This window comes from Lactuca saligna, chromosome 1 (assembly GCF_052625555.1).
Source record: "Lactuca saligna cultivar CGN05327 chromosome 1, ASM5262555v1, whole genome shotgun sequence".
Lineage (NCBI taxonomy): Eukaryota > Viridiplantae > Streptophyta > Magnoliopsida > Asterales > Asteraceae > Lactuca > Lactuca saligna.
Window position 1 is genome coordinate 26,200,805 of NC_136417.1, and position 18,342 is coordinate 26,219,146.

Here is an 18,342-nt window from a genome sequence, read left to right on the forward strand (position 1 = left end):
AAGAAGACTTTCAGCAGACATACCCAGTGGGAATTTCAAAGCACGAGATGTTTAGGGCTAAGGCAAGGGCTACAAAGAATGTTGTTGGGGACTACTCAAAGCAGTATGACTTGCTTAGAGATTATACACTCGAATTACAGTCCACCAATCCAAACACCACAGTGAAGATAAATGTTGTAAGTGAGCCTAACCCGCACTTGGCCACTAGGCAGTTTAAGAGAATTTACATATGTTTAGGCCCACTGAAGTTGGGGTTTAAAGCTGGTATGAGGGACCTTCTTGGTCTAGATGGTGCCTTTATGAAAGGCCATTGTCATGGGCAAATATTTACAGCTGTAAGCTTAGACTCAAACAATGGTATCTATCCACTTGCATATGCCATAGTAGAATATGAAAATACCGCAAGTTGGAAATGGTTCTTGGAATGTCTAGGGGATGATTTGGAGATGGGGTCTAATTCTAACTTCACATTTATCAGTGATAGGCAAAAGGTAATTCTTTATTTTTGCATAATGCCTTTACAATATTATAATTAACATGTATTGATTCAATCTTATATTTACTTTTTAGGGTGTGATAGCTGCTATAGCATAATTATTTCCAAATGCAGAGCATAGGTATTGTTTAAGACACATCCATGAAAACATGAGGGAACAGTGGAGAGCTAGGGAGTTCAAGGACTTTATTTGGAGGTGTGCAATAACAACCACAGTTCAAGAGTTTCAATCTACAATGAGGGAGTTAGCTGAATGTGATAGGGCTGCACATGATTGGTTGAATCAAATACCACCAATGCATTGGGCAAGAAGCCATTTTACAGGTAAATAAAATTGATCTTATTAATTGATATGCAACTAGTTTTTATTGGCCAATGATTTTAATTATGGATTATACAGGTAGGGCCATCTCAGATGTGCTTCTAAATAACATGTGTGAAGTTCTGAATGGTAAGTTGGAGAAAGGAAGGGACAAGCCAATCATTACATGCCTGGAATTTATAAGGGAATATCTAATGAAGAGGATCTGCAATGTGGTAAAAGAGCAAAGGAAATGCCAAGGCCCTATCACACCTACTGCAACCAAGTTGTTAAAGAAGAATGAGCAACAAGCAGCTGAGTATATTGCAAGGTGGAATGGTGGTGGAAAGTATCAGGTAGCTGGACCATGGAATGATCAACATGTTGTGGACATTAACCAGATGACATGCACATGTAAGAAGTGGGAGTTGACAGGAATCCCTTGCAGGCATGCCATAGCCACTTGGAGTGAGATGACAGACAATGGGGAAATGGTAGGGGAGCTGTACACTTGGGTACACAAAGTTTATTTACTGGATACTTGGAAGGTTGTGTATGAATTTAAAGTTGAACCAATAAAAGGTAGGGCAATGTGGCCTAAAAGTGATTGTCCTACTAGAATTATCCCACCTCCATACCACAAAATGCTGGCAGGCCAAAGAAGAAAAGAAGACAGTCCATGGAGGAAAGAATGAGCCAAAAGGAAAAGTTCAGTCAAATTGAAAGTGTGATAGCAAGTCAAAGTCAAACTCAAGGATCCAAAGAAGTGGAGAAGCTTAGTAGGAAATTTGGGAGTGTCACTTGTGGTAAATGCAAACAAAAAGGACATGTAAAGATCAAGGTGCAGGTCAACAAGAGGGTGGAGGAGCTAATGAGGGTCATGATCAAGAGTAGTTTGTATGGTCAAGTGTAATGTTTAAGTTGTTAAATCATCTTTTGTTCTAATTTGTTTAAGAAACTCCCATATGTTGGTTGTTTATTAGTTATTAGTATGTTAAGTTATTTTGCAATTCCAAAACTCATGTGGTTGCTTCTTTTTTGTTACACTTGGATATTGTAATGACAATTGCTTTTGGTTATGTGCAATGGTATTGCAATTTGCATTGACTTATTTGGATTATATCTTATGATTCAATAACACTTAGTAAGTTCCAAAATGGTATTGTACTTTTCTTAATACCATTTCCTGTATTGTATTACCATTATAGTCTCCATAATAACAACAATTAAATAAGATAATTTTCATACATTATAATTCGAGGTACAAGGTTCATGAAATGACCATTATAGTATGCAAAAGCCTATTCATCAAAACAATAAGATCCCAAAAAAAACCTTAGCATCATAGGTAGAACTTAACCCAAATCCCTAATTCCACATCCAGAAAACAAGAAAAAAATCCAACTGCACCACAAGTAGAAATTCAATTTACAAACTTCATCTTCTAATTCTTTCACTGCCATCTTCAAGTAAAACCTCAAATTCTGAATTTCATCTCCTAACTCTTTCACCGAAAGCTTCAAATTGTTCATGTTCTTCAGTAGACCAGGAATGATAGCCTTAGCACGATCACAGATTGGAGGATCAAACCATCCAATGAATCGACATTTTGAGTCCTTTCAAAGATGAAGCACACAAAATTAGGGCAGCAATAAGGTGTTTGATGGCAAAAATTAGAACGCTACTTTACCGGTAGAGGGCATGCGTAGAACCGTCGGCTTGGATTGAGTGAAGTCCACGATGGGTGCAACACATAATTGTTGCCACAAAAGCATATGATCGTTACCATTTTCACAGAGAGAGCCGTTGGGGAAGGTGGGTTTGAGTCGAGGTTAAATAGAGAAATTAGATTGCAATTTTGGTCCCATAAATGAAAGGACAAAAATACTCTCGCATGCATATCACGTGGGGAAGAAAACAGAATGCCTCTAACGGCAGTTAGAGGCAGGGACCAAATCCACAGCTCAAACATCAAATAAGGACGTTTTTTGCTAGCAAACTTTTTTTTGGACCTTACCCACAGAAATCAGCAAACCATAGGGACCATTTTTGCAATTTTTTCAAATATATTTTTAAGGGTAATTATGGAAATTGATTTTAAAATCGAAGCGTTTTGTTAAAACTAAAAACTAAACGCTCGTACTGTCAAACAAAACTTTTTGTTTAAACTAGAGCGTTTTATCAAAAATTAAAAGCTAGAAGCTCCTAAACGCTTCCAAAAAGCTCCGTGCCAAACACGTCTTATATAAAACCCGACAAAACCAAAAATTACATGAAGTATCTTTCAATAAAACGCTTCAAAATCAAACGCTACCTACTACAAACTAATTTTGTCGAACGCCTAAAATCTATATATGAATGCGTAAACAGTAGTAGATTGAAAGAAACTTCCATCAACAGGTCAAATGTGATAAACATATGCGCCAATCGGTCAACCCTGACCTTGGTATAAATCACAACATACGTGTTAATATTGGTATATAGGCTCATCTAACTCTTACGAGGGTGCGAACACGTGTCTTTTCAATTTTCGCTCGATTGGTATATCAATTTTTTTTATATAAAAGCATAAGAAGTCTCTTTCAAAGAACTATATAACTTCACAGAACTTCGGAATTTAGTGGCTAACATATGATTGATGAAAAAAAGCATATATATATATATATATATATATATATATATATATATATATATATATATATATATATATATATATATATATATATAGAGAGAGAGAGAGAGAGAGAGAGAGAGAGAAGAGAGAGAGAGAGAGACTGCATAAATTTTAGGTAGCTTCCACATTACTAATTCCGGTCATCTTCATCATTTCCCGATCGGAATTACTGAACAACTGAGCCACCGAGGTCACTACGTGGCACTTATTGGTACTACATGTGCTACCGGACTTTTTCTTCTTGACTTCTGCCGACGACGAAGATGCTGAAGACGTCGTTGGAAGCGGAAACACGGATGGTATCTCGAAGTTAGTCCTTGCACTAGCACCTCTCATCCGCCTTGCCGCTGCGTCATACGCACGCGCCGCTTCCTCCGCAGTGTCAAACGTCCCCAGCCAATGCCTGCAACGCCCTATCTTGTCACGTATCTCCGCCGACCACCTCCCCCACGGCCTCTTCCTCACCCCTCTGTAACTCTTCTCCACACCACCATTATTCTTAACCGGTTTGGACTTTGATCCTTCGCTGTGACCACTTGATGTAACACTACTTTTTCCGAACAGAACCTGTTCTCCGACCACGGCGGCAATGCCTTCCAGAACAATAGGGTTTCCGACGGCTATGTGTTCCGACGAAATATTGGTTTCCGGAGACGTGGTTTCAAGATTTTGGTCGAAAATCGAGGAGTTTTCTAGAATTTGAGGTGTGGTCAAGGAATTGTAGAAAAACTGAGTGTTCATTGTTTTGGATGCTATGTTTTTAGTGGAAGTGGAGATGAAACAGTATCTATCTTCTGTTTACTAGCAGTAGGATCTAAAGAGGCACACGAAAGCTCTGCATGGGAAATGGTGAGTGTACCCTTACCATATTTATACACCGAGTTGATCCGACCCGAAATACTAAGAACAACCAATTTCATATGTAGCCAAAATTTCGAGATTACATTAAAAATACATGGAATATTTTTGTACGGTATATAAGAATAATATTTTCGTATTAATTTTCTTTTCAAAAGCAACATATGTAGGTATTAACTTAATTACATGATTATATCATTATCACCTATCTTAAATTAATGAAAGTAATTTTATATTATGAAATTTAAAAACCATTTACATTTTAGTTACATCAAAACAATTCTTCTAGTCACTTATTAAAATAAGTAAATTTGTATTTGTAAACGGATAAGGGAGTATTTGTAACGAAAAGTTTTATATAATTCGACTATAGTGGCGGCCCTAGGGCGCGTGGACAGTGTGGTCGCACAGGGCCTCCGATTTCAAAGGGTCTTTGAATTTGGGTCAAATATATAGTTATTGTGTTGGTATTTTTGTAAAATACATTTTTATGTGTTATCATTAAATAAAATTAGTTGTGTCTTCTAAAATACTAGAAAATCAATGTTTAAAAAAATAGTAAATCCATTTTACTTTTTCCTTTTTAAAGTTGTTTATAACAATTACAACTTATTATTAATGAGGGAAGAAATGATGTTGTGACAGTGAATGTACAAGATGTTTTTTAATAAATTTAAATTTTGAATTTAAACGGTAGCAAAATTACTAAGTAGTATTTTACAAAAAAAAAAAAAAAAAAAAAAATATCGGGCCTCATTTCATTTTCATACAAAGCTTTCGAAATATGGGGGCCGGACTTAGGCAAAATAATACAGTAAATAATGTGCGACTTTATATTGTCAATCTGTTTCTATAAAAGTACAAAGTCTGACTTTTATATATATTATACTAATGACATGGGGCTGAAAGCCTGAAATTACCATAACATCCCTTGTGATGGGTAATTGTGGGATTTATTAGGTTATCGTCATGGTGGCGTAAGTTGGGAAAAGATAGTTTTGACATTTGGGTGATGGGTTTTAGTTATGTGGGTGGGAGACCATGGTATATCTAATGGAAGGCAAGATGTGACCAACGTTTTCAGACCATGGACTCGTTGGTAAGACGATGATTCTTTGATTTACAAGGTCCAGTTCAGCCTTCAGCCACTGCTGGTGTCATGTACGTGTTGCTGCATGGTAAATATCATGTACCATCATCACATTAATGTGGAAGTCTTCAAAAGATCCTCATACATCTAATACTAAATCTTTCGTAAAACTTACATTTTTAGATTTTGAAAAAATATATATAATAGGTTTTTTTTTTTTTTTTTTTTTTTTTGGATTTTGGATTTTGTATTATATATAGTCATTAATTTATAAAGAATTTGAAATCAAATATCAAAACAATGGTATAATGATCAAGTTGTTTTTGGTGACCTTTTATTAGAATTTGATTGATAAAAATAGTATGTTGGTATTATGGTGTGAATTTTCAAAGTTCGATAGTGTTGTGCGATTTATATATGTGTAATGAGTGTGTGAATTTCCAAAGTTCGATAGTGTTGTGCGATTTAAATATGTGTAATGAGTTTTGGAATGGGATAATGACTTGAAAGGGTAACGAATTTTTGACTTTTGTCACATTTAGTCACTAAACTTTTTTTCGTTATCTATTTGCCATTGAACTATTGAAACTATTCACATTTTACCCTTATGACCGGCTGTTACCGGTCATAAGGGTAAAATGTGAACAGTTTCAATAGTTTAGTGGCAAATAGATAACGAAAAAAAGTTTAGTGACTAAATGTGAACAAAATCGAAAGTTTGTTTCCCTCTAAAAAGTTCAATGACTAAATGTGAACAAACTTCCTATTGTATTATGTTTTAGCAAAATTATTTATTTTCGTTTAATTGTAGCAACATTTGTTGATGAAGAAATTTATGAAATAAAAAAACAAAATGCAACATCCGGATTTCCAGGTATCATAATTTAAGTATTTTTCTTTTGAGTTAAGAAGAGAGACTTGGCGAGTTGACGCCTCAACTCGTCGAGTAAGGTCGCGACTGATGACTCGGATTAATGAATGGACTCGACAAGTCGGTGAGGCGACTCGACGAGTCTGCGCTGTTGGCAGAAACCCTAAATCTTTGGGCCCGAGCCATATTTAAAGGCACGTATGGCCTTCAATTGCCACTACATTTCCCATAAGTGAGAACCCTAGCGGGCTTGAGTGTGTAGAGTGAGAGGAAGAGCTATCTTGAGCTTTTTGGTGTGATAGATCTGGACCCTTCTAGGTTCAGAGAGCCAAGAATATGAAGCTTTAGTAGAGTAAACCTTGGGGTTCGAAGTTAGGAAGCATTTATGGGATTTTTATGGTAGATATAGTTACTTTCATCTTACACATAGATATGAAGTATTTTATATAAATTACGTGTTATGTGTGCATATTATTTGAATACTTGTTGTCCATACTGGATGAACGATTTTATACATGTTTTAAAAGATTTAAACGGTATATTTATTTTATATCTACAAATATGTTGCGGATGAAACATGGGTAGATGAAATAGTTGGTGTGTGATGAAATAAAATGATTAGATATATATGATGATAGAAAGGTGATGATAATTAGGTATATAGATGATGATGAATATGTGATGTAGGATGAAAGGAGATACCATAACCTTAACCAGCAATGTGGCGATGTAGTCATCTACCAAAGTATAGATGACGATCACGGACTATTCTAGACAACACAGTGGAAACACCAGCATGCCCATAACCTGTAGGTGATGAATTACGAGTTCAAGCGATGTTGTAACTATGTATTCATGCGATGATACTCTAACCCCTTACTATGAATTACGAGTTCAGATGATGTTGTAACTACATATTCATGGGATGTCACAAATTTCGAATGCCAAACCAATGGTCATAATTCACATCAGTGAGAATGGTTCATTTTTTTGTAAAACCAAAATCAGATTGGAAATTTTGATTTTTTATTTTGGAAAATGTCAAACCATTGGTTTTGTATTTCGGTTTTGGTTTTTTGTTTTTTTTTAAATATATTTTCAGGGTTTTGTTTTGTTTTGTGTTTTGTGTTTTTTTTTTTTTTTTTTTTTTTTTTTCCTATTTCATAGATTTCTTCATCAACAAATGTTGCTACAATTTAATAAAAATAAATAATTTGCTAAAACATAATACAAGAGGAAGTTTGTTCACATTTAGTCATTTAACTTTTTAGAGGGTAACGAACTTTCGACTTTTGTCACATTTAGTCACTAAACTTTTTTTCGTTATCTATTTGCCATTGAACTATTGAAACTGTTCACATTTTACCCTTATGACCGGAGGGTAAAATGTGAACAGTTTCAATAGTTCAATGGCAAATAGATAACGAAAAAAAGTTTAGTGACTAAATGTGACAAAAGTCGAAAGTTCGTTACCCTTTCAAGTCATTATCCATTTTGGAATTGGTTTGGTGTAGAGGATGTGGTTTACCTTTTATAAAAAAAATTTGTTGGTTCCATATCGAAATGATTATTTAGTACATAAAAGGGAAGATTTTTTTGATCCCCCTATGTTAGTACAAAAATGACGCATGAAAGATGTCTTATTCTTACGAAATGTTTTCGCAAAATAGATAAATATTTTCGTTACTTTTTAACCAAAACCCACTCAAACTTATGAAATTAATGACTTGATTTTTTTATGTGGCGTGACATATATGCATTAGATTATATTAGCCTTGATATTGTTTCTTCTGAATCTTGTTTGCTGTTTTGAGACGTTGTCACAAATATTATAAAATCATTGCCTGGTTAAAATTTAAAAATTTCATAATAACAGAACGTAACTAGAATAGAGTGCTTAAATCTTTTTATAAAACAACATATTAACGAATGTGGAAAAATAATTAAATTTTATTTCTATTTAATGAAATTATTTATAATAATTAAGTAATATTATAAAATTTTGAAAGTACCCTCAAAATTTTAAAACGACCGATTAGATATTTAAAAAAGAAAAACTTTTGTGAAGCATCTCGCAGTTATGACGGGAAATCTAAACAAAGTACAAATTTTGCAGTTAAAAGAGAACTAATGACACATGATGACGCAAACTAATGACAAATCATTTGATGATTCTCTGCCGATGAATAATATCAATATTATTGATTTCTTTTCAAAACTATTCCATTTAGTATCCCCAAAGTGGGGTTTCTAAACCACTAATCATTTAGTCAAAACCACTCCGTAAGGTATGAGTAGAGAGTTTTTTTCACTTTTTGTGGGTTATATTAAATTTTTTCTTATTTTTCTTTCCCTCATCTAAACCTAGGGTTGTTAATCGGGTCAATCTGATCGGATTTCGGGTTAATCGGGTTTTCCTAGAAATAATTTAACCCCCAACTCAACCCTATTAAGGTTCGAGTCAATCGGGTTCGGGTTAATAGGATTGGGTTAGTCAGATTAATACATTAAACACTTAATTTGGACATATATAAGATTGTTTATTTTTTGCTTGATATATTGAAGATTGTATTACCTTTAAAGCTGTAGCATAGGCTAATCATTTCTTTTTTATTCTTTTATTAACATCAAGAATGCAGACAAATTTAAACAAATTTTTATCGTTTTTTTACGTGTTATTTGTTTATATTTTTTTGACATTTTTTTCCAATATTTTATATATATCTTTTATGTTTTGTTCGATTTTTTTTGAAAGTTTTTATACGTTTTAGTTGTCTATAATTATTCCATGATTCTATATTTAAATGTTCTTTTTCTAATTTGATTCATTTTACATTCGAACTTATTTTAACCAAATAAATAGTTATTAATTTTTTTATTTTAAAAAAATCAACTAAATATATTTTAAAAAAACTAGTTTTTAATAGGATATTTTCATGAGATATTTTGTTCGAATAAGTTTTCTTTAATGTTTTTTTTTTCATTTTTTAAAATATTTTTACGTTTACTTTGTATTGGAAATTTAATGTTTTTTACAGTTTTTTAATTTTTTTCGCTTCGTGAATAATTACTGAAAATGTAAGATATATATAGTAAAAACATTTCAACTTTCAGTAAAAGCATTTAAAAAAATGAAAACAAAAACATTAAAAAACTATATAAAAAACTTATTCAATAAGTTACAATCCTTCAAAGTTAGGATATCAAAGTTAAATATTTCAGTTTTTCAGAAAAGAATTAAATTTTGTATTCTGTGAAATTATTTAAACAAACATATCGCATTTGTTTTAAGTTGGATTACATGCAGTTTTTTCCAATATGTAATTTAGAGTTTGTAGATGAATTTAGACTATAATTTTGCTGTTTTGGGTGATATATTCAACGAATTACAATCCTTCAATGTTGAGATATCAAAACTCAAATACTTCAGTTTTTCAATTATTTATTTTTATTATATACTAACAACATTTTCTTTTTGTTTTTATGTATAGATTGAACAAACTTTAAACAAGTTAGATTTAGATGACAATTACATGGAGAAGTGGCTAATAAACATTAGATTATGACATTAGTTAGTTGGATTGATTTTAAAATGTAAACTATGATTTTCAGTATTATGGTAATTACTTTTATATATTTGTGTTAAGTCTGTTAATTTTTGTTGATGAACTTGATTTATATGTTATGTGTTTTTATTTGGAAAACTAATTTTGCAAATTATGATATTATATATAAAGTTGGATTAGTTATAAATGAAATATGATGAAGTCATTAACTTATTTAATTCAAAGTTCAAACAAAATGGCATAAACAATCAAAGTTTGACTGGCCCAACGGATACAAGAAACCGAAACGTATTCATTTTTACGAGTTGTATCATATCAAACCCAAAACGTATTCATTTTAACGAGTTGTAACATATCATACCCAACAACATATTCGTTTTAACGAGTTGTATCAAAACCAAAAACACATTTTAACAACATGTACTTTTTGCATGTAAAGTTGTACCAATCCAATCGTGTCTAAGAACCGAAAATACCATACCTGGAGCTGGACCCGATAAGCCTCATCCGGTCTTGTCCACAATCCACAATATTTTCCGAAACTGGTCCGGTCGAAAAGTCACTTCGGTATGATCCAAATGCTCAACCATATATATATATATATATATATATATATATATATATATATATATATATATATATATATATATATATATATATATATATATATATTTGCAGAAAACAGTGGCAGATTTCTAATGACCTTACCTAAAAATCAATGATGAAGGGGGTATGACAAATGAAAATGAGGTAGTTATAGTAGGACCAATAATGTTGTCACATATGCGTCACGTCATCTTCATTACATGTTTACTATCACACTACTAGTAATTGGAAATGGTTACCACTTCACATTATTTATCTTTATTTTTTTATATTAGATTAAAAAAACATAATTATTAAACATAAATAAATGTTTTATAAATAAAAAGAATTACATTTTACTAATAAAAATCATTACATTATAAATCATATTACATAATTTGAAAATATATATATATATATATATATATATATATATATATATATATATATATATATATATATATATATATATATATATATATATATATATGATAAAATAGAAAGATGTTTGTGTGTTTATAGGGGTGCGGTATTTTGATTTGGATCCAAAATTTGAAGAAAATATGAAAAAGTAAAAAGATGTTGACGTATTTGTAATGTGAAATGTATATATAATTATTTATAATTAATATTATATGGTTTAAATTTGAAAAATAACTAATTTTTTTAATACACAAAAGGGTGACAACAACCATTCTTGTGACCGTTTGGAGATGAAACTATCCTATTGGGCATAAACAACTTATATGTCACATCTACTCGTCTCTGGGACAATGTTTACTAGCAGACACGTCCGCCATCTCAACATTTCTCGTGTCAAGAGGGTGCCATACTGGAATGCTTAAGGCTATGGGGTGTTGCAGTGTTTTTATCGCCGACAAGCCGAGTTTGCAACTTTTTACCGATGGTGAACAACGCCCCGCAATGATTTTTTTGCCCGCGGTAATATACTGACGACACATGTTCATCAATGGAAAAAATCAAATTCACCCTCTACTTTTTCTTCCTTTTGTCGATGGTAAACACAAACACCGCACACTGACCGTTTTTAAAAGTGATAAAAATGATAAAAAAAAAAATGTCACCATCAGCTTATGTGGAGTGTGGTGCCATTGTTACCATGCCCATTCAACCTAAACAAGTGAAATTTAACAAATAAAATAGTAAACTTTTAACTTTTTTTCTTGAGACTGTACACTTAAATGGAAATACTAAATTTAATTTTGTTATTTCAATCAAATTAATAAACAGTAAATAGTTATCTTACTTTTTTTTATTAAATAAATATGTGAAAATTAAATGTCATTTTGAACCGTTCAGTCTAATATTATACCCGTTCGTTAAGAGAGCATTTCATTATACTGTAAACTTAATAATTAATGGTAAATATCACTGTAACCCAACCAACTATCCGGTTTTGTTTTAAAATGTAATTACTTTTTTTTTTTTTTTTTTTTTTTTTTTTTTTTGTAGTTTAGAGGCATAAAGTCAATTTTTACCTACTAAAAAGGGACATTGACTTGTAATTGTCGGTTTCCTTCATGTTCTGGCTTTTTTCACTAAAAAAAATTAAATTAAATTAAAATATACCTCATTCTGTCACTCACGTCCTCACCCACCACAAACTTATGTTCATATTCAAGAACACTCACCTTCCTTATTCTCAATCATAGACCTTTCCGATCAGGTTTCACTCTCTGCTCGGTATCTTTGGTTAGAATTTCTTCTTCACTTCGATTTCCATGGATATACAAGTTAGAGAAGCAGCACAACAGCCCAACAAGGATGTTTATTCAGTTTCTTCTTCATTTCGATTTCCTTGGTTTGAATCTCTTCTTTATCACGAGTTCCATGGTTCTACAATTTTGAGGGCGTGAGTTTGATCTACATGTGATTGTTGTGGGAGTTGGGAGGAACATGAATAAAAGTGTAGTGTCACAAACTAAAACCGAAAATCAAAACCCGCATTGACTTGGCGCTTTTTTGTGGAAGGGGCAAAATAGTTAACCTGCATCGAAGATGAATACAAGTGCATATTTCACTTGTTTTTGTTTTTGTTCGTTGATAATCTTACTTGGAAACCATTTGGAATCATTTTGCCCAAACCTAGAATTGTTTTTGTTCTAGATGTACGTGTTCTTAATTCCTTACCATCAATTGAAGAAGGGGGTGAGACACAGTGACACACACACAATAACAAGAAATACCCATGTTCTTGACTTGAAGGGGAAGAGACCACCTAAACCCATGTATTTCGATTTCTAATTTATTTTGGGGCCTACACATAGGATACACAGGTGTTGCAAAAAGTTTGATTTATTTTGGGATTGCTATGACAGATCGTTGTATTCAGTTCACATTCACGAACAATGGAGGTGGTAGAGATGATGAGAGATTGAGAGAAAGTGATGACATTGGAGGCTGATGGTAAGGTCTTTTGTGGTGGTCAATGGCAGAAAATGGTTGTGAATTAGGGTTTTTCATCAGCGCTGACTAGGTGACCATCAATGATGGTCAACGTACCAGCGAGGGAGTAAGGGGGCCATGAAGGAGGTTTTGGCTCTTGCACTTCTGGAACTGCACTTCTAGAGCTACAATTTAATTAACCGGGGGAAAAGAGTGGCATCTTAACTGATGAAAGTGATGTGGCATCTTACTTGATGAGGTGGATTTGTGATTTGATGACATGACTTTTAATCTGTGCTGACTATGCTTCTAACTTGTGCTGACTAGACAGTTAGCCGGTAGTAAGTCAAAGATTTCAGAAATAGTGAACTTTTAAAATTTAAAAGTGAAGTTTATCCACCTACAATGCAAGAATAAAAGATGATGAACATTTCAAAACAAAACCTGATAGTTGGTCATGTTACAGTGGCATTTACCCAATAATTAACAACATCCAACAACATAACATCTAGCATAGAAAACAATCAAAACTATTACAAAACTAGTTGTGAGACCCGTATAATATACGGGTTGATTAAAACAAAATGTTAAGTACGAACAATTAAATAGAAATTTTATTTGAATTTGAAATTGAAATAAGTGAAAATTATGAGAAAAAAAAACATGCAAAAAATAAATTAATTAAAATTATGTGTTTAGTGTGTAGTAAACGGGTTAATTATAACAAAATATTAAACATAAATGTTTAAACTGCAAATTTATTTGGAATTTAATTTAAAATTTAAAATTTAAAATTTAAAATTTGATAGTAATTATGGTAGGTTTAATTTATGGAAAGTAAATTAATGATATATTGAAAATGAAAATTAAAGTAATGACAAATGGAAAATAGATATATCTCAAATTATGACAAAATGACATGTGGCTAATCTTATGAGAGAATGACATGTGGCAAAGTCATTTTCATTTATTAGAGTAGATGATACACACTACGATGGTACTCCAATCCAAGTCTTTATCCTACAATAAACACAAAACAAATAAAACAACCCACTGATTATAATACAATTAAATTAGATAGTCTCCAATAAAATAAAAAAAATAATCGTCCAAGAATTATATATATATATATATATATATATATATATATATATATATAGCCGTATTCTGTAAGAATGAAAATGAGTAAAAAACAATATGTGAGAACAAAAATGAATAAGAATTAGTGAGAATGAATGAAAATGACGATAGTTGAATGAGGTTGAACGTATTCACACTCGCAAACAACCTATTTTCTTAGTAATTCTCATAGAATAACATTGTTCACACGTCCGCACAATAGTTGTTTATCCACATTATATCCTAGCTATATATATATATATATATATATATATATATATATATATATATATATATATATATATATATATATATAAAATAAAAAATGTTAATTCGTTTTAGGGCGTGTTTGACAAAACTAGTTGGTAGCGGGTAACCGTTGAAGGAAGGCAATTACCATGAAGCTGATATCTGGTCGCAACAAAACTAGTTGGTAGCGGGTAACAATTACCATGAAGTTGATAGTTGATCCCAAGAAAGTTGATAGCTGATAGCGGGTAACCGACAACGTTTTATTAAAAGTTACGTGCGATAGTTTTTAGATTTTGAACATTTTGTTAAACTAAACGTTAAAAACTTGTAGTGTCAAATTAAATTTTTTTTATTTAAAACGGAGCGTTTAGTAAAAAATTAGAAACTAAAAGCAGCTAAATGCTCACAAATGTTTCGTGCTAAACTACCTTTAAACCATTCCAAAGAATTTTCCATTAGACAATCCCCTCAACTTGCTCAATTTTCCTATTGAACGAGTTCCCTCACTATCCGGAATCCTCTATAAAGCAAATCAATATAATTATAGCATGATTATAATCTTCCTCATAAAGTGAAATTAATAAATCATGCAACAAATGTGAATATTATATCACTTAATATAATAAAGGGTTATATATTTTGAGTTTTTTTTTTTCTTGAATTTTTTTTAGCAAATTTATCAATAATCTTTCCTTTTTAAACAACTTTTTTTTTTTCGGAAAAACCTTCATTTTTTCCCACAGGGTGATGCGGTGCGACCACTTCGGACAATTCCCTTTCGAGTTGGAAGTACCTGAAACATAAATTGAAAACTGTAAACACAAAGCTTAGCGAGTTTCCCAAAAATACCACATACCATACAAACATATAGCCAAACATATTTTGGTGCTTGCAATCCCCTTCGGTCTATTTCAACTGGATACTGTCAATCATATTTGGGTGCTTGGAATCCCCTTCGGTTTATTTCAATCGGATATTGTCAAGCATATCTGGATGCTTGCAATCCCCTTCGGTCTATTTCAACAGGTGATGCGACCTTTTCTCCGACCACTGACACTAAGGATGAAGTCCTTCATCGGAGGGCTTTGCAAGTCACAAAAAGCAAGGCCACCAGCCGTTCTCCGGGAGGAGGTCCCGGGAAAACACTCCGACGATCAAATCAGTGGGAGATATATGGGTAAGATTGATAAGAACTCAGAGAGATCACTTACTTCTTAAGGCAAGATGGAGATCCTTTTATACAGAGGATCCTCATTGGTCCGTACAGGGGACATAAACTGTAGTTCCGACATGATCCATTACTCTGATTGGCCAATCGTTTCCCCTATTGTATTGGGGCCAACGATTGGATCAGGCGATAATGCTTTGAGCATACTCTTTGTCACCTGTAGCTGTTGTATTTGTCATGTAGCGAAGAGTGCTCTTGACGAGGCCGAACCTTCTGTGCGGGTGCCTCACCCTGAGGAAATGCCCGGGTGCTAGGGTCCTGCAAGAGTGACCATGTTGGGCATGGCTAAGCTAACTGGAGAATCCTCCGGCCCGAGGATCCTTCTCTTGGCCCACGCCAGGAAGCACGTCATAAACCGGCTTGAGTATGCCAGCATACGCATGGGTACACCCAGGGTACGCCAGGATCACCCCAATGATGTGCATGCACGGAGTATGCCGTGCGTACCTAATGTACACTCAACGTACTCACGAACCCTTCACCACCCTTTAATTTAAATAAGTATAGTAATAGATTAATTTCATATGTGACGACTCGGGTGCTACATATTAATTAGGATATAAATATTATAAATTAAAAATAATATTTATTAATTTATAGTAATCTAATAAAAAGAATTACTCTAATAAAAAAAATTAACTACAGTAAATTAATAATCCAATATAATAATAATTATTAATATATAAATATTATATATTAAAAATAATATTTATTCATATAGCCCAATGAAAATATCTAATAACAAAGAAATTAAAAAAAAAATTAATTAAAAAAATTAATAATCTAATAAAACAATATTTATTAATATATAAATAGTATATATTAAAAATAACATTTATTAATATATAATAATTCAATAAACTAAAAAGAAGATATATATAAATGATCATTGTAGTTTGGTTGCAGAAATAATCACTGAGGATAAAATAGTTATTTTAAAAAAGTTAACAGCCAAGCTGTTAAAGTTAATGGAAGAGGGACCAAAACCACAACAAAACTCATTGAAAATGACCAAATCTACAGCTTTTCAAAGGTTTGGATCATAACCACACAAAATAAAAACTACATGGACCATTTTGCAGTTTTGTCGTTATAATTTATGACTCCGTCTAATATCTATTATCATTTTTTTAAAACTGTAAAGAATAAACATATGTGACAACTTAAAATATGATTTCGTATGTGTGTTTATATATATGAATTGATTGGTATGATATTACCGTGTTATTTTAAATTTGATACCATTACCATATCAAATTCACTAAACTGGTATGACACTATCAATCAAATATGTTAGCTACCAAATACATTGATAACCAACTTTTTTGGTTTAGTTGGTTCGAGAGAACATAAGAATTATTATTATACATCAAATATTATAGTTTAGTGAATCCTTAAATATAGTTCTAATTGCATATACTTATATATCACATGAAATACTTCATGAATACTTTATTGATTATGAACATGAACTCACCAGACATCTTTCAAATTGATCATATAAGATATTAATCTGTAAATCTTTTCCTACAATTAAAAATGTGATTGAATTAGATATCTTTCCTTAACTCTATTTCTGAACTAAAAATATGATCGTGTAATAAAAATTAGTAAATGTTTTATAAAGTTATATAAAAGTAAAACTTGAAAAGATTAATGCATGAGTACTTTGAATAAAGATCATTCTATGTACTTTGTATACGTAATTTGCTCTCATAAGTAAAGAAATAACAACATATTTTGTATTTTTTTGGGCAAAAAGTGTAAATTTTTTTAAGTATACATAGGTAGTCACTCATGTTTTTTTTTACACACATGACCATTGAGTCTATAATATATGCTCAAGATGATATTCTATGAAGAAGAGGTAAACAATTATAAAAATTTGATTGTATATATGGATGGAATTAAGTTGTAGTAAAGTTATTTATTTATGAAAATTAATAGGTAAAGCACAACTCGTAATAGCAACAATGTCACATACCATATTATCATGGGCGTGTTTGATAAAAATAGATATTAGCTGGAAACGGATAGCGGGAAACTGATAGTCTTCGAAAATGTAAGAAAAAAGGATCTGGGTGGACCATGATTCATGGATGTTAAGAATCGGACCTTAGGCTAACTAATAAAAATGGGCTTTAGTAAATGGGTCCATTTACACGCTACCCAGATCTCTTTAACAGTGTAACCATTTAATATTTATCATCGTTCCATTTATTTATACAAATGTTGATTTTACTTTTACCATCTACCTTCCAAACCAAAACCCAAAATTCACCAGACATTTTTTCTCCTGCTCTATTTCGCTCTTTCTCCCCAAAGTATCTGTCGATCCTTCTCACTGTTTCAATCCGTATTGTTTCATGCGCACATTGCACTTCGTTCTTTGATTTGTGTAAGCAGTCGATCAAATATCAATCAATCGTGTTCTTATTTCCTAATGCTGAATTCATGCTAGTATGTTATCGACATACCATAACATCGATTTCGTGTTGGAAGTTTATGTACTTAGTGGATGAATTAAAAACTGTTGTAGAAGGAATTAGAATAGGTTTGTTAGATCAGCTATTTTAGATTCTATATAACATTATTGAAGTCCATCGTAGTACAACTGACAATGTGACAAAGTTCACTATAATGGAAAATTTTAGACTTGCCACATCATCAGGAACAGTATCGACCATGTCATTGGCCCAACAACAGGTAACAAGATAAAAGTTACCCATTTTTACAAAAATGATAAAAAAAAGAGTTCGATATATGTAGATGAATATCAAAATTGATTACTATTCAGTGACATTTTCCCTAATTTCTATTAATAAATTAGTACAGAACTAAAAAAGATTCAGTTGATAAATTTTTTGTCTACATAAGCCGTAAACATATTGTAATT

At 32.0% G+C, this 18,342-nt stretch overlaps 2 protein-coding genes across 2 annotated transcripts; one reads left to right on the forward strand and one right to left on the reverse strand.

Moving 5' to 3' along the window:
* Positions 1 to 732: 732 nt before the first annotated feature.
* Positions 733 to 1,492, forward strand: LOC145003911 (uncharacterized). The gene is made up of 2 exons (XM_078962818.1): positions 733 to 820; positions 897 to 1,492. The coding sequence occupies exons 1-2, from the start codon at positions 733 to 735 to the stop codon at positions 1,490 to 1,492; spliced, it is 684 nt and encodes a 227-aa protein (XP_078818944.1).
* A 2,090-nt stretch (positions 1,493 to 3,582) lies between these two features.
* Positions 3,583 to 4,212, reverse strand: LOC145003920 (ethylene-responsive transcription factor ERF084-like). The gene has a single exon (XM_078962828.1). It carries the CDS (start codon positions 4,210 to 4,212, stop codon positions 3,583 to 3,585), a length of 630 nt encoding a protein of 209 aa, XP_078818954.1.
* Positions 4,213 to 18,342: the final 14,130 nt, after the last annotated feature.

Bases quoted from the DNA above. Each gene is read 5' to 3' on its own strand.
- LOC145003911 (XM_078962818.1), top strand. From the start codon at position 733: ATGAGGGAGTTAGCTGAATGTGATAGGGCTGCACATGATTGGTTGAAT. The intron at 821-896 runs GTAAATAAAATT...TGGATTATACAG, and splicing joins GGCAAGAAGCCATTTTACAG to GTAGGGCCATCTCAGATGTG.
- LOC145003920 (XM_078962828.1), bottom strand. From the start codon at position 4,212: ATGAACACTCAGTTTTTCTACAATTCCTTGACCACACCTCAAATTCTA.